General features: G+C 32.6%; 1 protein-coding gene across 12 annotated transcripts in view; it reads left to right on the top strand.

The window, feature by feature from the left end:
* LOC108566937 (tyrosine-protein phosphatase Lar) overlaps positions 1-25,330 on the top strand; it is a 430,502-nt gene that overhangs the window by 292,958 nt on the left and 112,214 nt on the right. For 7 of the 12 annotated variants that reach the window (XM_017927075.1, XM_017927073.1, XM_017927076.1 and 4 more), the window contains exon 1: positions 11,450-11,966. In XM_017927075.1, the coding sequence (XP_017782564.1) occupies positions 11,846-11,966 (121 nt within the window). In that variant the 5' untranslated portion in view covers positions 11,450-11,845. Of the gene's footprint in view, positions 1-11,449; positions 11,967-25,330 lie in introns of those variants that run through there. The other 5 variants (XM_017927080.1, XM_017927085.1, XM_017927081.1 and 2 more) reach the window with 2 other exon arrangements.

Raw genomic sequence — 25,330 nt, forward strand, 5'->3', positions numbered from 1 at the left:
TAAGGCTGATTAATTGCATATTGCTGTTACATCACAGGCAACCTCGGATCGTCATTAGCTTCTATACTTTCCCGCACCTAATTCAATTCGCTTCTAATTTTGGCACCGTTTAAGATTTGCCTTCCTTAGTTCTGAGTTCAAAACTTATTTTTAAGTAAGTTCGAGAAGAAGATTATAACACATGTATAATTTCCAAATCTAATTCAGTTACATCCAAATTCAAATGTGTACAATTAAATAAAATATTCCTTAGTGAGTGAAAGTCAATTATTTAATCAAATCATCATTTTAGTTCTTTATTATTGATATCATTATACTAATTTATAGTTTTAACTTAATAACTTAATGGTAATAATAGAAAATTTTTCAATTGGATAAAAGACAAATTTATGTTGGTGACTATTAATAATTATTATATTTACTGCAAGGAACACAAAACCGTAAAAAAGCGCTATTAGTTATTATAAATAATTGTTATTAATTAAACTACTATTATAAATATCTTATTTCAATTGAGTGTTCATTTCATTGTTGTTTTTAAAGTAAATGTGAATTGAAATATATTTAATAATAACGAAATGAAATATATGAGTAAAGGAGGGAAAAAAAAATGCAATAAGTTTGTGACAACGAAAAATATTTGACGGTAAACGATGGGCATTTGTGTGTATTAAATTCGACAGATTTTCCTTTTTTTTGTACTTTTCTCGTTATTCGTGGACGCAGCTTGTCTCAATTTGAAGGGAAACCATATGTTACATTGACATGCTTTGAGTCAGTTATAAATTATCGGGGGGAGTGCGGGAATATTTTACGATGATCTTCTCCCTTCTTCTCCAAGCGCTTAAAGGCTCTGGAATAATCTCTTCAGAAATGTTTACAACCCTGGAATGGTCACAATAAAAGTCCACATTTACCGGAAACTCAGAATATTCCATCCAAGGGTAGAGACAGTGAGAGACGAAGAACGATCCTTATCACGGGAGGCCCACTCTTCTGTTTACATTTTTTTATACCTGCTCTTGGGTGCTGTTAGGTCAGTTATGTGACGTTAGTCGGGGTGGAATGGTGCTCGTGTTAGCTTGTGCGTAGGTTTTGCTAGTTGTTGTGTATTTTTTTTTGTTGGTTATGTATCGATGGATTTAAAGATTAAATTAACACGGTGAGTCCCACAAACAATTAATTTATAGTCCGGCTTACAGACGATTCGATTTGTATTATCTGCGCACACGGAAATACTATACATTTCAATTATCTTTTGACATTTTTGCGGTACGTGACGCTTTTCGCGGGGATTAAATGCGCAGCTTCGTTGCGAAGACCTGTTCTTTGCTTTTGGGTGAAAGCTTCGACTCAATTATAAAACGTGTCTCTATTAAAAGAGATTCGGACGGCGGATTAAAACAAATAGGAATGTCTGAGTTTTATCTCCCCCGTTTGCCGGCCCTTTGTGGGCGTCGGAATATGCGAAGGGAGAAAACTATGCAACTTGTGCAAACAGAAATCCTGGGCTTCTGATCTCCGCCCGTAATGACATACCGCGAATTCGTAACGTATTCACCTGCACACAGGGAGAGGAAGAGCAATTCCTCTTTTCTGGTTTAGGATTTGCATGGTCCTGGGTAAATACCTTTATTAGAATCCGTGCCCTTTGTAACTAACCGACTTATAAAAGCAGAAACCGTCTAATTGCCAAAGTGATCCCATAATAACATCAGAGATTTAATCGAGTACAACAAAGTTCTACATTCTTATTCTAACTAATTCCTTTTACCATGATTTCCCTCTACAACGGAATTATTGTTGCCAGCCTGAAAAGTTCTTAAATAATGGCAACAATTCTTAGGGATAAATCTAAATTTAAATATCCATTCCTTTATGTTCGTGTCTCTTGAACTTGCCAGCAACGGCGAAGGACTCAGCCGTTGCTTTGATGTACTTCGTCTAAGGTTTCTTTTTATTTGAATTTTTTGCTTCTTCTTGATCCTTATGTATTTTTCTGTTTGTCTGGCCAAATGCAATAACGCAATATGGCAATTCAACTCGAAATAATTGCATTTTCTTGTGTTATTATGATGCATACTCTCTCTAACTCTGTTTTGCGCGCACACATGCATTCACAGACTTGTACAACTTTACCACACATACAGACTAGAGTTCTAGTTCATCGTAAATTCGCGAGTGTCATAAATTTTATCATACACTATTCAATTTCCTGAAAGTTGTAATAATCAGTTTTACTAGAGCGTAATAAACGATTCACGTTCTCGACATACACAATCGCACATCTATGTATACTTTATAAATTTATTCATTATATTTCGGTCGAATCCGCCGAAACTTTAACATTATCACCATCATCCTGAATTGTACAGTTCAGACATCATAACAGAAAGTTTCCATTGTTTCCAATCTCAGCCATCTGATTATACGAATTGAAATAAATCTGTTTGCTCTTGAAGTTTAGTTTCTAGGCTTTAGCCATTCGAATATTTGGACATTAATTATGTTTTTTAATAATTTTTTTTGATAAAAAGCTTAAAAATATTAAAATAATGATTTAACACTATGTGCCAATGAGACATGAATACAAGTCAAAAGTCAATTCAATCTGCTATTAAGTAAAATATCAAATAACGGTAGATATTATGAAAAATAGAATTAAGTAAAAACTTGTTAAAGAAAATAATTTAAAAAAAAATAATTTCAGTAGATGATATAGTTTATTTCTACATTTCTAACTGCTAAAAAAAACCTGATTTTAAAAATAGGTTTTATATTTTTAAGATAATTTATTTTAAGCATCCCTTACTCCAAGGGGGTTAGATTTGTAAACGCTGAACTGAACGTTTATACAAAGACATTAGCTCGTAGAGGACTGGACCTTAATTGCTCTAATTTTAAACCTTATTGCTATTATACTGGTGTATAACTAGACTAGAACCAAATGGAAATCGAGCAAACTGTTGAGTTGTTTAATTAAAAGTAGACAATTAAAAAAAAATAATTGCTGGTTATTCGCGTTCTGATCGTTTTATTTACTTTTATGCCTTTTTCGTTTTGCTTCCTCCACCTTCATTCGTTGTACTTTTTCCACCGTTCGATTGTAAACCGCGTGTGCTTTTGTGTGTCGGCTCTTTTTGTGAGCCTTTTTTTTTGTTTTATACGTGCGGGACCATTTCATTACAGTAATCACAAAACGAGTAATGAAAAAGGACCAATCGATGATCGTTCTGCGTGTACGTTCCCCCTCTGTTTTATTCCTTCGTGCGTTCCGTTGTTTTGTATTTCTATCTCTCTTTTTTTTTGGTCCGCGAATGTATTTACACGACATGAATACGAATGTTGTAGCAATTCTGCGTAAACTATTCGATCCACTTGATTGCATAAACTCAGATTAGATCAAATTTATTAAGGCCTTTCGCATCAATATTTCTAATAGGCTTCTCGCTCCCTTTTTTAACCCCAGCGACAGCTTTCGGCTGGAATAATATTATTCCGAAACCTTTTTATTCCATTTAGTTGTAGAGTAATCTTTATGGGCACTTTATTAGGTTTTTCTGCTAAACCGAAGAAAATAGAATGTTCGTTTTAACTTCACCTCGGAAGGCGCTTGTCTCTCGTATCTTTTTTAGTGCGCTGATGGAAATACAATTGATCAATAGCTGAAATCACAGCAGTTTCGGTGATAGTAAAACTATCCTACTACCGAGTGACGAAGGGCCAGAGGAATTTCAACAGAAAACCTCTAATTAATCGTTCGAACGCACCTAATTACCAAGGAATTTTAATTGATAACCCTCCTTTTTCTCTTCTGCCTCACTCCCTTTTGAAACATAGACACAGAAGTTCATTGGAACTTTCCTCATTATGTTACCCTGTGAAGAGCCTGAATGCGAAAATCAAGCGGCCATGAAAATAGATCGATAGTACATCAAAGTGCATCAATTGCGTATTCTATTTAGCAACCCGTTGTTTCATGGAAATAATTAGTCTGGTCTAGCTGAAAGAATTGGCTGGAAAACAATCGTTGCATTAATTGGCGCCGAGTGGGTGGTTATTCCTGTGTGTGTGTGTTTTTTTTTGTTACCGCTGCTCTCTCATCACTTTTTAAACTTCGCGGTAAAAGTTTCCCTTTGGTGAAATGAATATAGTCGGGGAAAAAGAGAGGAGATGAGTGGTGGAGCGAGTTAAGCGAGAAAGAAAGAATGATTAATTTCTATTTTCTTTTTAACCTGCACCCGATTGAAAACTTTCAAGTTGAATAATGTATGAATTAATTTGACGGAAAATCGCTATTAAAGCTGGAAACAGAAAATAATTGAAAATTAATAATAAGAAGTGCACTTTTAAAGAGCTTTCAGTTAACAATTTTATAAACATACTTTAAATTACAAAAACTAAACAGTAATTCATATTTTACGTAAATTTTATTGCTTTAACTCTATTTTTGCATTTCTCATCTTGGAGACTGCATTATAAATAATTAAAAAAAATATTTCACACGAATATCTTATTCAAAAGAAAACTATTATATTTCTTAAAACGAAATCAATACACACTATAGTCAATTCATGAATTGGGGTAGTACCTGAAATAGAGTTATACTTTTTTAATTCTTTTTTGTACAGACAAAACCAAGTGCTTTTGTTGATTAAGATTTGCAAATAGTGAAACGGAAATGAAAATTAACAAACAGGAAAGTGATTTTATCTTCTGAAAAGTTCCTATAGATAAAATAATATAATAATCTTCATTGTCTTTTCAAAATGCAATTAAATTCCTAAATTGAATATCTGCGAAGTACTGATGTTTGGGATGTTCTAATCTTATTGTTATCTTGAAGAAGTTTGTGAAGTTATCCTTATTCATTCAGATATTGTTAAGATGTTGATCCCTTTCAATTTCTTTATAATTACAGCAGATTTGTCTATCGACAAATATAATCTTGTAGTATTTTATCACTAATCTTAGATTTTCAATCTAATTATCAAATTCCTAAAAACTATATACGTCGTTTTGCATCTGTTTGATTTACGTCGATTCACAATAACGCCGCTGTGAAATAACGCTTATTAATTGCTGATTTTACACTTATATAGAACTAAACGCTATAGTTACCTCACTGTAAATATGGGATCATTTTACGCCGATTCGATTTGCGACAGCTTTTGTTGGAACGGAACTCCGGCGTAAAATGACGTTTACCTGTATATACAAGATATTTCTTAGTAACTATTTGCATGAAAAAACATAAGTAAATTCTTCAAAATACATAACTTATATATGGAATTAAAAACTTACTTTTTTTCATTTTTCCATATTTGAATTATAATGTTATTATTAAAGTATGTATGTGGATATGTATGAATTGAAAAGATTTCATTAACAAGTTTTTCATTATCGTAATTCTGAAAATTCGCAACTAGTGTGGGTGTAAGTTTTCAGAAATAGTATGCTACACGCATTTCCTGAGAAATCGTGTAGCTGACGTTAATGTATGTTTTCCGTTATTTATTTTAATTAAATAGTAGGAAAACGCGTGGTGGTGTTTAACGTTTCATTCCAAAATTAGATTTAAAATAAAGCGAATTAATATGCGAATTGTAATAAGAAACATACAATTCTTGCGAATCGTATGCTAAATTTGAATTGTATTGATTACAAACATGCGAAATTAGCATTGTTTCCAAGAAAATTATATTGATCCATAAATATGATCCGCCTATTAAGATTTTTTTCTCGAGGATTAAGGATCGAGTATATTCAAATTGTGTGTCGGAATGGTTGAAACAATTCGCATTTGACTTCCTTGCCTTCATGTAAATTAGAGTTTATAGAATTACAAGGGAGAGCGCGCCACTCCAAATAACAATCCATCCACCCTCCCCACAAGATGTTCAGTCTGTAATATAATGAAGGTAGCAAAAATACCTGCTTCTAAACAATTTTAATGGTGCATATGCAGTTTATGTTTATTTTTTTGTTGTTGTCTCCTATATATATATATAGTTCACGATTGAACTAAATATGGTTGCGAACTTTGCGTGAAGTCATTAAAACTTTCTGGCCCGGGGATGTAATTTATAAGATGCATCACGTAATCCGCCCAGATATCTAATCCACCACCCAATCTAATTCCCATAAAATCAATTAGCGGCCCCCGCTCAAAGGAAATTAGTATCGATGCGATGCTGAGGGTGGGCCCTGAAGATAGTTTGCTCCTGCATGTGTCTATTTTTAAAGTTCGCCAAGTGGTTGACGTCGAGTGGTTATTGTACGGGCGAGAGTCTGTTGGAAGAAGATGACGAGAAAAATGTACGAAGGAGTAGCTAGTTGGGGTCGCTTTGGTAATCGATTGAAGGATGCTTAAGGGTTTGCCCTTAATCCATATTCAAATGATTTCGTAATCATTGTCGAGTTGACACAGGCACGTCTATACTTCGGGGCGGGATTAAATTTCGTGTGGGTCCTGAATACGTTTCGGCGATTATAAACTTTTCAAAGGTGTTAATTATTAATTAACCTTAATTGGAAGGTATGTGAGCGGTTTTATTATTGGTCCGGGAAATAATTGTGTCGTTAATGTGATGTTGTACAGTTAGATGAGCTTATTGTTTCGGAATGATTGTTGTGTAGCAGATTGGAAAATTAACTGAGGGGTTTGGTGGGTGGCTGGTCGTTTTGGTATAGTACGGTTTGGGTTCGTTGGGCGCGGGGGCTGCTTCAGCCTACGTACGATGGATGGACAGACTACCGCCTCCCTTTGCTTTCATCCGGAACAAGCAAGATATCGGAGGTGCGTTTGTTCGTTCGTTCGTTTGGGACGTCAGATCTGGGCCTCTCCCCCGTTTTGCATTAGTTGCCAACCACTAATGGAACTACTCCCTCGGGGTCTGGCACTAGACAAAATATATGTAAGTGAATCTGAGCGAATCCCGCCATATGTACTATATCGCATTAATGAATATATACACACTACGTGTACACAATGCGGACTTTAACAGCAAACATGCATATTCACGGCGCCGTAGTTTCCATCAAATTTAATGTCTATAGCTACGTATTCATTACGAAGTTATATGGAAACTATAGGAAGACGTACCGCCGTTTGATAGAGTCCCATTGATTGTTGCTGCACACGTGATTATCTCGAGCCGACAAATTTACAACTTCATAACTCTCGAACATCCCAATGGCACTAATGTTTCCCTATCTTAATCGTCGACAACAAAATACCACCACCTAACAACTCATCAAACAGGAAACTACTTATCAACATCTATTAATTCCACACCACATATATTGATTCACACTATTTATATTATCTCAAGTCATTCATTTATCTCTAAAGTAAACACATTTTTAGGAGTCTACATTTACGTATTGATTTATTTGTGTTCGTAAATGATAGTTTTAGTTTTTTAAAACTTCATGATAACATTTTTTTCATCAATTATTAAGAAATACTACAATAATTAAAATTCTCAATTTATACAAAAATATGTAAATATATTATTTTTTGAAGTGGAGTTAATTTATAAAAATCTACACAAAATTTACTTATTTATATTATAACAAAAAAAAAATTAAACAAATAGAGAAGAAAAAGATCTCTAAAAGCGTTGAAACTGTTGAATAAGTACGAAGCGAATAAAGTGGATTTGCCGTATGCGCAGCAGTCAGGACGACAACGAAAGTCCTGCCGTCCATCGAACGGCTGGCATTAATTAAATGCTGCCTCCGCGTTACGTAAATACACTTGTGTGTGTGTGTAATAATAGCGTTTAATCTATGGGCGAATCCATTAATATCAACGTCAACATTGTCATATTTGTACTTTGTATGTTTCGTATGCACCACATTGCAGTTGCTCCATTTCTTGTAGTTATTTCGTGCACACAAAATTAATGTATTTTTTTTAATCCTATTCATTACAATTGTTATACAAGAAAAAAATATTCATAAGTACTCTTCAATTAATAATTTAAACAAACAAAAAATCATTTTGATTTAGAAAAAAAGTATAATAGTATTATATTCAATGTAAATTTGACCGCGAAGTTTGTAAGTGCGTTATGGGAATACTATATTTCAACCATTCAAGTAGTTTCCGCTTCTCAAGTTGTTTAATTTTCGATAATTTTATAACGCCTTTAGAGCCTTTACATTTATTATTTATTTACAAACCTTTATTAGTTCATCTAGACTAAGTATTAAATTTCAGTATTAAATATATTAATAGAAAACTTTTCGAAAATGTTCATGTGTGAACGTTGAATAAAAATGATTATTTCTTTCAGTGCAATTTGTTTATTTTGGATATATTTTTTTAAGTAAAAAGGGCTTTTGGATATAAATATTTAGATTAAATAAATATATTTATAAAGTATTGTATATTTTTATGTGTCGTTTCTAGTTTTAAATTTTATGTTAAAAGTGAAATATATTAAATAATAAATATGTAAATTAAAGACGATAAACTTAAACATAAAGCTATATCATAATAGTTTAAGCAGCTTTACATAATAAGCTTTAAGAAGATAAAAGGATTAATGATATTTTAAGAAAACTGTATTACATAAGTTATTATTCATCTGGGTTAGCAAAAATCACATTAGCAGATTACATTTCCATTTATTATGAATGCTAGTTTGTAATATGTTTATAATGATAGGTTACGGCATGCACGTGATGGACTAGAATATATAAAAATAGGAACGAGTTTAAACGAAATTTAATAACAGTTTTGCAAAGTTTAATGTATTAATTCATGTAGAAACGCTAAATGCGTGTATCATCGCACCATGTAATATTAAACTATTTCACCACCACTAACATTGTGGCACCAACTTTGTGGTTTGAACAGTTCCCATTGTAGTAGTGTCTTGCCAGAACTTATCTTATTTACTCGTGTTAGCCTCTCCGCATACAACACTAACCCTTATGAATTATGGCAATGTTTAAATGGCAATGAAATTAAACATATGCAATTTGCGGTTTAGATTAAATAAAATAATGGAAATTAATTAAATTCACGATATTTCTCGCATCCAAAATAAACGAAAGTTAAGCAGACGAAAGAATCTAATAAAATAACTTCAAAATAATTGTATTAATTTTCTTTATACATACATAAGATTAAGATTTTGTTAACAGTTTTAATTAACAGTTTTTTTTACGTTTAGTAAATGATTTTTTTAATTTAATTAGTTTCTTATATATTAATTGCAAAAATTTAATTATATTAAAAAAATTGTTTCATGTTCTTGAAGAGCAAATAAGAATAGAGTGAAAAAAAAATTGTAATCAGAAGTTTGCAAAAGTAATATTTATATCCAGCACATACATACTGTGTGCCCTCTCTCCGCGGGAAACATAAAACTATATTAAAGTTTTAAATTCATTTACTTAAGTTTTAATGTATTACATTTGTTTGCAATTTCTTTGGAGTTCGGTTAAAAATTTCGCCCGTTCTTTCTTCCCCACATTTCATCAGGAAAAAAAAACACATCCACTGATTGAATATTGTGCACGAAGTGTGCATGACATATTCATTATGTTTCCATAGATCGTAGATTATTAACGTCAATAAATAATTAATCATTCGTATGGGTGTAATTAGTGAAGTTTCATATCCGAAACTATTATATAATTTATGTGTATTGCATTTCTAATTAAAAGCGAATATTAATTTATTACATTTCCCGAACTTTACTTCTATGAAATAAAAAAAAGTTTATGTTTATTTATTTATTTTGTTTTATTCAATTTTGAAATTAGATCTGGACTACTCTAGTAAATATATACCGATAGCAAGTGAAATGAAAAGTAAATTGAGTTAATCTTGAAAGATGTGATATGTTTTACTTGATGCGGGCGGTCGAATTGGTCTACGAGCAAGTGACAACTCTGCAGACACGCTAAATTAGAATATGTTAGGTTAGGGTAAATTGAATTAGTTAGAAAAATTGGGTTAGGAAGTTTCCCTTTTAGTCGCCTTTTACGACAAGCAGGAGTTACTGTCGGCTGTTTTCTTCCAGACTCTCGCAAACAACTTTTATATACGTGTATATACATGAGACGTGGAAAAATCTCAAGGTCCAGTCAATATCACAAATTAACTGTTTATTGAGTTATATACTCTATGGAGGTTGATATCTAATCATGTAATTTTCACTAAGTAATTGCTTATTTCTTCGTTTTAATTATCTAAACAAAGTGGAACAAATATAAGTGTTTATAAATATTATTAGTAGTATATTCAGATAATTAATAAGCTTTTGAATATAGGTTTATAAATATTCATTTGAGCTTTCATACAATTTAAATATTTCATTCGGAAAGTTTTTATCAATAAAATGAACTTTATTATATATTGAAGCTTTCGGTACTAAATAACAATTTCAATATGGATTAGCCTTTATATTTTGAAAGATAAATATTTATATGTTGCATTAAATATTAAATTAAATTGAATAAGTTGGAAACAATTTGCATATGATAGTTCAATTCTAACTATAAGTATTACATATTTTCAATAATTTAATTATATTTGAAAGTAAAAAAAACTTTTTTAGATTTTTTAATGTATTTAGTACAGATATCCCCCGACTTACGAACTAGTTCCATTTCAAAGGGTTGTTCGTAAGTCGAATTTGTTCGTATGTTAAATTACGTATTGCTGCATACATTTGAACACAAAATTAAAATAAACAAAATACTTACTTACAAATACATTGCAATGTAGACAATAAAAAAGACAATGCAACAAAACAGACATTATATTTCCCAAAAATATTATATTTTATTAAAGAAATTATCAATTTTTGTTTGAACAGTTAATTTTTTCATCACTGTATATCTCCTTGTAACAAGTTAAAGCTTTTAGAATTTTCTTGATGATCTTCGAAAAGTGTTCATATTTAAAAATGAATTTAGTTTACTAAATTTATTTTTTTTAATATAAATCAATATTACTAAAAATATATTTACTCTTATGAATTTTAATACATTAGTCACGTTTGCAAGAAGATGTAATATATGTGATTTGAACATTGGCCTGTTTGATTGTCATTTGGAAACTAGGTACATGTTATTTTTAATAGTTGAGATTTTGAAGTGCGAATCGATGCCTGATTTACTAGAACTAATACGAACCACTTGAGATAGTAATCTTTGTAGATCTACATAATATAAGAAGATCGCGGGACCGGCGCAAGGGTGGTTTGGCGCCGCGTCGCGACGCCGGGCGTCCAGGAGTTTCGAGCAGAGTTTAGTAGTGGTCACGCCGCGGCGTCGCTTGATTCTCGCGCGCACCGCGACGCCTTTTGATTAGGGCACACGTGATATAATTTTTATTAGTAGTACTCTTAGTGCTTCCATAACTGAATATATAAAAAAATAATAAATTAAGGATTATCTAATAATACTTTGTAAAAAGTAATAGAATTAAAAGAGAAAGAGAAAAAAACTAAACAAAATGTGGTCGCGTAGATGATGATTATGATGACGGTGTGTGAATTATGGATGCGACGCATAGCAGAAGCACCAAATTCATGTCGAATCACCGCAAGAAATGATGTTGTTAGTAAATCTATAGTTGAATCGTTTCAAGAGATGATCGGTGCGCTGTTTTAAACAAAATATTATAGTAATCCATTTAAAAAATTGTGTATGAAACCTGTGATTCGAAGTAGTTGTTGTAGTTATGAATGTGTTTTGGTGTGTTGTGACTTGCCTTTGATGATGATGTTGGCGAGATGAGCGCCTGAAGATTGTTTTTCTATCTTCGGAGAGGCGCTTCTTGTGGAAGAGGAGGAAGAGGAGAAAACGGGGTTTGCTTATGCATTTTTGTTTATTATTCCTACACAGGTTGATGATGATGCCCCCCCATAAGGGCGCAGGAGCCCCTCTGCTGGCCGCACTTTTTATTTTGATTGCGACCGGCCAAGTTTTCGCAAGTGGTGAGTCAATATTTTCATATTTTTATTTACTTATATTCGGCATGCTCGCATGTTACCTGTCTATAACGTTTAAATGCACTTCAAGATATAAACGCCAGGCGCCAATTAAACTCATATTTATTACGGTACTATTACCAACCAACCCTCGCGCTGAACTTCTGAGTTCTGCTCATATTTTTTTTTTGTGGAAAACTCAATTCTTTCGTCTCGGATTTCTGCACTTCGCTTCGAGGTTAACAATCCTCGCCAGAATGATTTGCATACTCCAAACGAAAGTTCGACGGACTTCCTTCCCCCGTAATTTTAATAAACGCAAATTTACCTTTCGTATTGTTGCTCTGCTTATTCGAAATATTGCGGATGGAACAAATATTTGTACATAGTTTCCACGGGAAGCCTTGTTTGTTAAATCCTCAAACCACCGTCTATGGAATAATTACATGAATCACCGATTTATAACCAAACTTGATGAGGATTCAAATACTTGGAAGTGTTAACTCTTGTCCTGCACAAAAGCGGATCATAACCATCCCAAAAAAATGTGAATCGATCCACCCTTTTGTAAATTCACTGACGAATTTCCATATACACATATTATATATAATTTTTTTTGTGTATTATTTATTATTTTGCATCTCTCTCTTCACAATGGACGAGACTTGTTTTATGTTTGCGCGATGTTTAGTTTTCGCGCTTTCAATGGGTGGAAAATGAAATGATTCTATTTTATTTCGCGCAATAATAACAACGTGTAAACACATTATGCGTTTATTTTAATTCATTCGCAAATGGAATCGGTAATCCGTCCGTCCTGTATGTTTTTAAAACAATAGCCTCCCACGATATTATTTATTGTTATATTAATGTTGTGTATATATTATGCAATTCGCCTCCCGAAATTTTATTGAATTAATGATAAAGCTGGATACAGTCTGACCCAAATGCATTTTACCTGGTAACCATTTACAAATTTTATATCTAACCTTTTCTTTCTTTTTTTTGTAATTTAGTATACTCAAATTGATACATTTTCAATTTATTTCTCTTTAAAATTTACTTTACGAAATCGAAGTATGATATTATAAAGCATATATTCATCTTTTAACGAATATAATACAAAAATATATAACAGATTGTTATTTTGTGATGTGTCAAAGTCTTTCTAAATATTCAAAAATTATTTAAATATTTGTACTATTTATAATCAGGAAATTTTCATTATTTTTTGAAGGATGAAGTTTATTTTACAGATTTATATTAGGTAAAAAGCTTATAGTTTTATGGTTAAATGCAAACACTTTTGGTTTGTTTGTGCTATCCTTTGTAAACCATCTTTGGAGAAGGTATAAGGGAGGTACACCATAACCATCTGACACAAAGGATCAATTGTAGAAAATTTCAAAATAAAATCCATGAAATGCAACGAGCACTAAACTTCAAAGAAATAACAAAGAAAAAACATCTGTGTACGACATCTGCAAAATCATGTAGGCTAATGCTATTTGAAAAGTTTTTCTGGATTTATACAATATTAGTAATATTTGCGAATTATAACAGTCTTTAAAATACTTGGAAATGTTATCTTTTATAACGTTCTGTAATACAGATTATTATAACAATAATAGCAACATTTATTTATAAAAATTACCAACAACAACAACAACTGAAAATTATCATTATTATTTTTAGTTTTTTTTTATATTAAACTGCAAAATGAATATATTATATAACATTAAAATATGGATGTATTTATTTGTTATTATGTTTACAATCAAATACTAGTATAATATTCAAATCAATTAAAATTTATAGAATAAATGTATCAAGTTATGAAAATATTTTGAATTTAGATAATACTTATTATTGCAGATGAAGTTTATTCATACAGATTTTCAATGATTATTTTATTATTTCTTTACTTTAGTTTGATTAGTTACAATATATAATATTTAATTTAATTAAACATTAAATAATTCAATTGCGTAACGTTGTTGAAAGGAAACTGTAAAGTTGAAATGATCAACTATTGATTACTGTCCTCTCGTAGTTTGAAAAGAACTAATTTTTTCGAGTGGCAATTTGATGGAAACTGTTTTCCCCTCTCTCGCATTGTCTGTCAATTAACAGTTTCCGTCTCGCTGCTAAATCCCATTTCTATTTAAATAAAGCATCGCTTTAATGATGCAAACCCGCCTTCAAACTCGATAATTCGATACTGCCGCCAGCTATCGGATTCATCGAATGCTCTCAGTCAGATCGGATTTCACAGATAAACAGTTTATTGTTATATTTGAATCTTGCAATTTCATTTTTTTCGTTTTCCTTTTCGCGTCTCTCTTCATCTGCGTTTATCACTAATTGTTCTCATCCTTTTAATTGACTATTTAATTAGAAAATACCTTTTTCTTTTCAATTTTTACCCAACAAATATTTTCAATAATTTTGCAAAACATACGTATATAAAGAAATAAATGGATGGTTATTATTAGTGAAAGTAATGTCTGAATTAAAAATGATTTGAATCTATTTCCATGAATTTGATAATTTTTTTCTTAATATAAATACATCTTAATTCTTCGAAGAAACAAACAATTTTGTTTTTCTTGTATTCAAGTTAAGGACTTTATCATTTTTATATTCTAGTAGCTTGTACATGTTTTAGTAAATTCTGTTGAATTTTGTTTGGTTGATTGATTGGTGACTGAATTTAAAATAATATTTTATAGAGGTTTTGTTACTATATTAAGTAGATTAACTGAGTATAAATACTGAAAACCTGTTGAACTTTGCTACATATGCAATAAGTGTTATTTTGGCTTTATCTCTAGAGATCACAATACAACATGTGTATTGTCTAATGTTATTCCAAGCCAGATATATTTTCAGTATTTAGTTTTTTTTCTTCAGAGGATTAAAAATGTTTTTTTTCAGTGAGAAATAATAGAACGTAGTTTGTAATCTTGTTTCGTTTTTCCTAATTTATATTTGCATTAATGGAGCCACGAAACACAGACTACACTGGAATAATTGTACATGCATTAGGGGTAACGATTTTATAATTAAATTGATATAGCTGGATGTATAAGTTTGCATTGGATGAAGGGTAATTATGTGCGGCACACGATACACTAGGCGGCTAGACATTTCGATTGCTAAACTACACGGGGCCAGTGTTATTTTAAGATCCCATTCACGACATGCCATATACCAACCGAAAAATTGATTTTCACCGCCCACTCGCCTCTTCATCATCCCCCTTTCTCGTATTTCCATTTTTTATTTCGTAATTGCACTTAATCATATTTATTATTCATTGAGATATCTTGGCATTCAATCGCAGCCTCCTCTCGGGTCCTATCTCTCTGATCAGATGGGGGTGGCTGAGGCGTCGGAGGCGGCGATGTAGTTGCGTTTTTTTTATTCTCTTTCTCCTTGAAACCGCCCTTCGGAAAAGGGAAACATACGGCCGTTGAACTTTCGGCCGAATTACTTTCTGAGCAAATACACAAAAACAAAGTTATCGAGTTCGTTTGAACGGGGGGCGGCTTGGCTGCTCGGAATTGCCACAAACCGAGTCGCTTGCCATTCCGAAACTATCCACCCGCAGCTCATACGCCGCCCCCCGTCGACCACCGACACCATCCTTCCACCGACTCAAGATATTGATGTCTCGATCCCTACACCCAACACGTTCAATTTCACCTGAGTAAAACCTTCGGATAAATTGTTTCCATGTGCATATTCTATTAGATCAAAATTTTAAATTTTACCTTTTACCCTTCTCGCTGTGGGTCTTAATCGATAGTCTCTAGCCGTTTCTTGTTTTGACCTAGTCCAAATCAGCTTAAATTGCATTAACTTAATTATGTAAATCGAAGATACCAACGTCCGGAATATCGAATCTTTCGATCCCAGTGATTAATTTAAAGACACTTTGGCTCAACTTCTAAAGCACCTGAATTATATAACTGCGTATAAATGATGATCCCGATATCGGTTGTATTGATACCTATATTGACGTCCCATTGGAAATGTTCCCATTGGAAATGGTCATAATGAATATTCCATTATGTACATTAATATACCTGAATAGAACTTATTTTCAAATTAATTTCTACTCTGTAAAGGCTTCTATAATATGTCTATATTATTCATAGCTTCTCACTCTAACCTAACAAGTTTAAATATGATCAAAGCAAAATCTACTGTTCAGTGGATTAAAACTTGCGAACCTCATAAATTAAATTAATGCTGCATGAAGCCATTCTTAAACCTATATGAACTTATGTTATTTAACTTTCTCTGAAACTTTAATAATGAATTATTAATTTAAATTTAACACAATTAAGTTAAAATTAGAAATTTTTGGAAAATAGGCGATTAGCCCTAATTTGAACCTTCATTTTAGACTAATTATAACATATAAATGGGTACAGCACCGATAAGCAAATGTGATTATTTCGGTATTCGTGAATGTGTTTATTTTCGTCTTCAGGGTGAAATGATATATTGGTGGTAGTTGTTTTCGGTTATTAATAACGTGTAACGTCTAACATTAAACCATTTGAATAATCGATGGACGACGAGGCCCAAATTTGTTCGACATTAAGATCCGAGACGTATCTGGAGCGATCTGGTTGCGGCGATGTTCCAGTTTAGCATGTCTCTATCAGGATCTATTACAATTATTGATAATGGATTTAAATGTGGCGTTCGCATCTGAAATGATTATGCACTATGGCTGATATGTGTCCGGTAATGTTCATTATCGAAATTACAACTCCATTAGTATATGTCCCATTATAATCGTGCACATTCGTATGGGTATTATATTGTTGCGCTGCCCCCTAGATGAGATAAACCCGTGAAAGTTCGCCTCGCCGCGCCAAATGAGCGATAAATTTTATTGTGTGTCTGTATTCGAGGGTGGTTTTTGATGTATTATGCTGCATCCGCACTTTGTTTGACAAGAGACATAAATGACTATCAGGCGTACCAGCGGTTATCATTGAGCACGATGCAATTGCACACGTTTAGGTAATAGAAGTTGGCAGCGTTATACTAAAAGTCGATCTTTAATGACGGTAGAGTGTATTGCGAATGTCCTGATGGTTTGCGAATGTAAATCTTTGTCCAATATAAATGCAGGTGGTACGCGTGAGGCGGCGGCGTAGAGGCCGCAATAAGTCTTCTCGCTTTTAATATTTTTCCGAAGCGATGCTCGTCGGAGAAATGGAGGAGCTGGCAGACAGTGCGGCGGCGGCAAGGGGCGGCGTCGCGACGCGAAAATCCGGAATAAATTTGACTGCCGCGCTTATATTATATATTCTGAATTTCATAATGCGCTCGCCGAACGCCACTTCTAGATTATGTTTACCCAGATTTTTTTCCCTCTGCCTTTCCCATCAGAAGACATTACATTTCTCTGCATTTTCCTACCCACCGAAGCACATCGCATAAATACAAAAATACTTACACATATATACGTTACGCTGCTGCGTATTCTGTGCGGCAAATATACCCCAGTATATTCCAATTGTAGCACATATCAAAACAGCATAAACCAATGAAATTTCCATATGTAGCTGAAATACTGAAAATGTCATTAACTTACAATAATGCAACAATTGTAGTTGAATTATTTTTGCTCAGTATTTGTTTATTATAACAATTAAATTTATTAGTTACATTACATTTGTAAATAAAATATATCATATTGATTCCTGAAAAAACAAAAAAAATGAAAACTACACAAAATCTAATGGAATGGGATGTAAATCTCCTAACAAATATATACTACTACTTTATACTAACAAAAATACTAAAGAACTATACAAAGACCTACTTTACACTAAGTTAAGATTAGGATTAACTAGATTGAAAAAAGTCGAATAGGAGACTTTGACAAACCTCGATGGACTTTTCAAAGATTTATGTGCTTGAAGTCGTTTGAAATTATAGCTTCTTTTTTTAATGTAATTTTCTATATTTTTTTTATCTGTTTCACTATATATTTTTTTTAGAAATAAATGCAATGAGAAATATTTGAACTATAATGAAATTACTATGCAAATATATTAGAAATTACGTTTACGAATTTCCAATAAGTGTAACGGAACGCTACAGTATAAAAGTGGAAATATAATTACGAGACGGTACATGCCGTTGCTCATATGTCGATGCACATTTCCATATAAGAAATTGACAATGCCAATAAAATTCAATAACATGCGAAATATACGTGACAGCAGAGTATCCAATATAAAATTGTATAAAGTATAAATATTTTGCAAATAGTAGCAATAAACTAAAGTTTAATGAAATTTTGTATCTGCTATAAATAACTGAAAGCAAAATATTCTAAATTATTTATTAAAATATTGTTATTTTACAATATTATGCTTTATACAAACTAATTTAATTCGATAAAAATGACACAATAGTTTTTTTTTGTTATGAATTGATTTCAATTAATTGGACAATAAATGGATATACTTTTACTATTTTGTACCATTATATCGTTCCTTTTAGCTTTCCAATTGAATAATTCATTTAGTGTATTTTAGGTCGGCAATATAACATGTATTTACAGCAAACCGAATACGTATTCCTTTTTTTTGTACTAATCCTGCGTCCATTGCCGGACGGGAAAGAATTAATCCAGTGTCAGGGCTTCGCAGCAAATTGACAGATCGACTCCATAAATAATGTTGGCTAATATTAAAAGCACGAGGCCCACTCGAATAAGGGCTGTGATATGTGCACGTGCCTGTTTATTCGCAGAAGTATTCCCGACAGCCATGTCTGTCTCTGTCTCACTCCACCCCATTTCAAACGGAATACAAAATCTACCTGTTCCTGTTTCCCCACATGTATATATATATACATATACATACTTTACAGGACAATCCCGATTTTTGCAGCTGTAAACTCATTTTTTTTTGTCTCTCTGTTTGTTGTCTCTGCGAGCTTTAGATTTTATAGTGTGTTAGTTTTTAATCAACTTTTTTACAAAATTACATGTTTTTACCTTATTCATACTTTTGTTTATTAAAACAAACACAGCTGATAAAAAACAAATATTTTTTGTTGTTTCAGCTATTATTATTTTCCGGCTTAATTAATTAATTCAATTTTGTGAAAAGTCTCTATTGATTTGATTATAAATTAATTTATTAATAAAATTTGTATACCAAAAAAATATAATTAATTAATTTACATTATAATTTCAATAAAAGTAAATTATTAACAAACAAATTTACATAATTCCATTATTTATATTATTAATATATCTGCAGATATATTATACAATTAAACTAATTATTATTAATAATATTTTATCATAATTTATTCAAAAATTCAAAATTAATTATATAATCAATTGTAACATTTAGTCTATTTGCTAATATTTGCAATACAACGCTTATTGTTCATTTTTCTAAGTGAATTAAATAATAGGTGGTGTTAATAAATTGATTTATTTATTTTTTTTTAAGTTTGATTTTAAGCAGATTTATATTTTTAACTTTGTATGTCTTTGACAAATTTCTTTCCGTAAACTTCTTAATTATTTTAGTGATTTTCTATATACATTTGTTAGGGATCTTGTGAATATATTTTATGATAAATAAATTGATGTAAACAGTTTTGATTTAAGTGAACAATAAATATTTTATGAAAATGTATGATATGAAAATTTAATTAAAAAATCGAACATTTACAATTTCTCATAAATTAAATAATAAAATTGGAATTATCTGTTGTTAATTTTTAATATAAAATAATATAAATTATTTGTTATTATTAATGCAAACAGTTTAAATTGTGGGTGTATTTGGTTGTTTTTTTTTTGTGTTTAAGTGGATGTAATTTATGATAACAATAAATCATTTTCGGAATTGCATGGTAATCGCTGAAATTTCTGGATAACTTTTGCTCTCGCATATACACATTATATAATATTAATGAAATTTATTTGCGCACGTCAATTACCCTTTTAATTTCCATATCAATTGATGATAATCTCGGTGCGAAATGTATTTTGATAAAACGTTATTTCAGATTATTCTGTTTTATGTAATTCTATTATATTTTTATATTATGACCTCAAGCTCATCATTATCGTTATTGTAGGTTTCGTTGAATATAATATGCGGACGTCGCCATATCTAATTAAATAAATAGTAAGCGACGTTTGGTTAAAACAGTGAAAATGGTATTCTTCGTCAGGTGTTTGTTTTATATTTAGGCACTGACACGGTAGAGCACTTTGACGGCCGTGTTTTATTAAGCAGTTTATAAACGTTGATTGACGTTTACCTCAGGAATATTAAATATTTGAGAGTTGACCTGAACGTCAGTTGTGGGGGATGAGGATGGGAGACAGAGAGAGAGAGAGGAGGAGGTGGTGTCCGTCGTTTGGGTCCCCGACCTAAAACCCTCCGACCTCCTCGTCATCGGCAACAGATCGGAGGAAGCGCAGCTTCCAAACCCGACCCCCACGACCTACATATCGTTTGGCCTGAGTGCACCATTAATTATGCAACGACCGTTAATTTATAGTATTCTCCGTTTATTCGTCGGCGCCATTTTTCAACGCGATTAGCTTTTAGGCAGCGTTTATTTTCCACCTCGTCTTTCTGTCGTCTTTTTCTTTTCACCTTTCCCAACCCTCGCATCGCACACACACATCTACGCACGGCGAAAGGTGGAAGAGGAAATGAAGAAAAAAGGGAGACCTTTCATCCTGCAGGCCTTGGGCGCAGCTCAAAGATTCACTTAAAAAAGTTCAGAAAAATATACGACCCACTTAATAAATAAAATGCGATAACAGAGAAAAGTAGATCTAATTAAATCAAAAACGTACAAATATTTATTTTTCGTTTGTCAGCAATAATTATAATTAACTTTACCTTTCTAAGGAAACACGAAATAAAATAAATTAATAAATTTGAAAATTGTAGAGTTCTTTAGTTTAAAAAAAATATTTTTAATTGAAAATTATCAGTTTATAATAATAAAATAACACATAAACCATAGAATCTCAGCAATTAAATCTAATTAACGTTTTTTTTCTCTGAAGATCATGAAATTTTTGTCGTTATTCCTGAATTTGGAGAGTTTCTTTCTAATTTATTAATATGAAGTTTTTTTCTTATCAATTTTTTTTATTTATTGATTATATTTATATAATTTAATATATCTAAATGATCCCTCGTAATCTGTATTAAGTTAAGAGCAAAATCTCGTAACATATAGTAAAAATTGAAAAGAAAATAGAAGAAGCAGTGTGATTGAAATGAATAAATAAAAGGTATTGGTGTTCGTTCGATATTTCTCTGGCCAAAATAATATAAAAATAAAAACTATATATTTCGAGACAATTCGCGATAGAACTTTTATACGACGTTTTTATTTTACGTTCGTATAGCTTGTACATTTCGCTAACTTCCTTTTCAATTGAATTTAAGGAACGTAACAAAAATACATCGACCCTTTCAACGCATCCGGGCGAAGGGAAAAAACACACGTTCCGACCAGTTTTTTTTTGTTCGTTGTTTGCGTGTGCGTCTGTGTTGGGTACTTCTGTTTGTATGAGTGAAATATAAATGAAAGGCCTCCTGTAAATATGGGAATAAAAATAAAGTAGAAAACCAACACATCGGGATCCGGTCTATAGTCCTCCAAGGGTTAATATTTGGTAACATTATGAACCGTAGCTTCGGGCTCTGTAGGCCATACGTTGTATTGTTACACGTGAAGTAAATGTACCACATATATAATTTAATTGCAAACACAAATGGCGAAATAATTTTGGAAAATGTTACAAAGTAGAAAACGAGAACGAAATTTGTGGAATTACGAAAAATTGTTGCTACAAAAAAAGTCTGATCCTGTGGTCGTACCAGTAGTAATCTTGCAGTCAGGGTTAAATGAAGGTTAATAATATTCTGTGCTTTACTCAGGTAATAATAATCAATACTTTTAATTATTCATTCATTAGTCTCTATAAATTTGATGAGTATGGTTCTTAAATATTAGCATTCCATCTTGTACTATGGTTTTTGATGCAAACTGATTATATTCAAGCTATAAAAGGGGGAAACGAGAATGAAAAGATGTTATTAGATTTGAAATGACTCGAATTTAATTTCCATTGATGCAGCGATGAGGAGGATATCGACCCGGGTTCGGCTGCTATTAGCGAGAGAGATAATAAATAAGTGAAACGTGTCGAAAGCATGGCAATGGAGAATAAATTGATTATGCAAAGCAGTACCGTAGTCTAACTTCGTAACAGGTATTAGCTTAATGCGAATAAAAGAGAAAACTTGCATAGCAGAGGTGGAGGAACACTACCACCTTAATACAAGCTTTTAGTTTTTGCGTGTCGTCGACCGATCAGTCTGATATTTAACCACCACCCCCCAACAGTATTCAAACCTCCCACCTTTTAGCCCTGATCATCTCGCCCTGCCTAACTAAGCCCAAAGAAACACCTCCGCGCTTACATTTAATATGTTTACGTGTATGCTCATATATTAATACACACACGATACCAGAAACTTGCATTACGTAACATTACATAAAGGGGCTTATTCTAATGCTTTCGACTGAAATTACTATACTTTCCTGCTAATATGAGCGAACCGTTTTCGGCCCTAATTACCGTCTTCCAGTTGCATTATGCGCGTTAGCCCAGATCCAAAATCAATTGTTTTCGAAACCATTGTTCCCTAATTTCCCTTTATTTAATTTATCAAGAAAAAAAAAACAGCGTTAATTTTTACGAGAATATAACACAGAATGTGTTTTTTTGTCTCCACTTCTTTTTTTATTATTAATAATTCACGTGGGGGCGGCGGTTTGCAAGCACCGAAGAAATTCGGTTTCAGACAAAAGATTTTCGTGGTCGCGTGACGAGCCGTAGTTTACAACTTCGCGATTGAGAACGACGCTAGGACCCGACACGAAATTGTTGGCTTTCCATTTCCATTAGAGCTTCCATCCCCCGGTAAAATGTTAATAACAAACTTTGCAAGAGCGCCGCCCCTTTAATTTCAATTTCAAAAATCAACTATACATTCAACCCCTGACTGTTTTTAGATCCATATATATATTGTTTTGTTTATTTGTATGCTTTTGTCTTCATTTAATTTTCTCCTTCGCGGTGTAATAACTTTAGGAACCGGCCCTCCTGATCAAATGGAAGAATAAACGAATTGTTTCTACTCGAAGGCAATTCCAATTCGACAAGACAGTTTCCCAGGCTCTGGATGATATTTTGGACGAAGATAGAGTTCGAAAACAATTGAATTATTGAGTGGAGCTTTCGATTTGATTTCTCCAGGATGCGAAATCTTTATTCTTCCTTTCCTTTCAATGAACAAACACATATATATGTAGCTTCCATCCACTCTAGCTACTTCATTTCAATCATTAAACAACTCCAGTCTATAGGAAGAAATGTTTCTTACATACAAAAGCTTATAACAATCACAAAGTTTTACTCGCAAGCTTTTGAATAGACATTTTCGTTTTATATACTTCCAAATTAATCCTCAGGTAACATTGTACTTATATTATCTGTGTGAAGTAGACGGATGTTAATTGCAAGTAAGGAAATCATGATGCGAATTTGGCTTTTAGTGCAATGGTGTCTCTAATGAAGCCAATTTGGACCTCGTAAAATTTAATGCGAACAATTTCGGCGTGTTGCGGTCCATGAACATAGACTAGTTTCCAATTAAATTACCCTGCAAAACACATTTGACGCAAAGCATAATGCATACTTCTGTTATATAGAATTTAATAAATATTAGTATTCTTAGGTATTAGCCTGATTCTTAACGAATAGAATAGAAAGTTAATAAATTTTGTTTTAAATCTTATTTATAATAGTAAAAATATGTATAACTTATGCTAGATAATGAAATTGAAATTAATTAAGATTGTATACTGTAATTCTAAGCTGTGTCGAAATAATTATTTGGGATGCATTTCTTTGGGTTTGTAAATGTTGAAATGGAAATGTAGAAACGGAAGTCAGTGCTTTTAGAATGACGATTGAATGCGGACGACAAAGTAGGAAGTAATCCGGAAGGAGGAGGATGTACAGAATAGGAAATCTCTGATGAGGAGAGGGGGACTTAATATCGTCCTTGTTCGGTTGAAACAAAAGTTGCGCCTCTCCGCTTAATTTGTGTTTGATTTCGTTTCGAATTTCCTCGATTTCCATTAATCTTGATTTGTTTTGTAATTGGAAACTACTCGCCGGAATATTCGGAGCCGTGGGCGGCTGCGGCAGAGATTGAGGATAGAAGGAGGAGGACCCCAGAAATTGGTGTAGGCTATAGGAAAGGAGGCTTCGCAAGCCCCGCACCCCAATCAAGGCAAAACCTCCACCCTCTGCACTACTAACCAACCACCTCCCAAACACCCGCTCATTGCTTAAAACTTTCTGTGCAAAGTTACACACAAAAGCGACATGCGATGCGAGCAGAATAAAACACAAATGTGAAAAGGCATTTCACTGGTCTCTCACGAACTCTGCTTCGCTCTCTTTCTCGCTCTCGTCTGGTGCACAGGGCCTATCTGCAAATGGTTGAGGCACGATCATTAAAGTAATTGATATTGACACAGCAGCGCCTCTGTACACACATTCGAAAGCATTTTAAACTAATTGATTGGGGTGGAACTAGGTAAGTTTGATATTTCCTTGTCTCCCTCAATCGAACTAAATTGAATTGGTTATTAAGCCATGTTTGTTTGTTTGTCTATTTTGTTTCATTCATTTTCCATTCGAATGCCTCTATTATTTCTTTATTTCTCAATAGTCTTAAACTTCCCGCAGGAGGCAATACAACCACGGCCTAATTAAAATACTCGAATTGCCTTTTTCATAAATTACCTTAAAACGTGGTCTTTAATTTTATTGCACGGTTTTCGTGCCTGGCCAATTACACCGTATAATCTTACAAGCGACTCGCTCTTGGGAAATCTTTGTCGGCTTCCCTCTTGAATTCCGTATATATACACATACAATATATATATTTGTGTCGTCCCAAATGTGAAAAATGAAGGCACGTTTTTCCCCAGCCGCGTATTGTTTATGTTGTTTTGCCCTTCAACAGATTGCGTTGAGCGCATATACAAAATTAATAATCATAAATGTTTTATGCATGATGTTTGCGTTGTTTGTGCATGTATGATAAATGATTTTGGTTGACGAAACACCGTTGATACGCGTTAATAATAAAACCAATAACTGACTGAATGATGTTAAAGGGTAGGGGGGATCATTTGCAAAGTGAAAAAGTATAAAAAATAATAATAATAATTCGGAAACGTAAAAAAAATCGGGA

The sequence above is a fragment of the Nicrophorus vespilloides genome, unplaced genomic scaffold (assembly GCF_001412225.1).
Source record: "Nicrophorus vespilloides isolate i.1.1-1 unplaced genomic scaffold, Nicve_v1.0, whole genome shotgun sequence".
Classification (NCBI taxonomy): Eukaryota; Metazoa; Arthropoda; class Insecta; order Coleoptera; family Silphidae; genus Nicrophorus; species Nicrophorus vespilloides.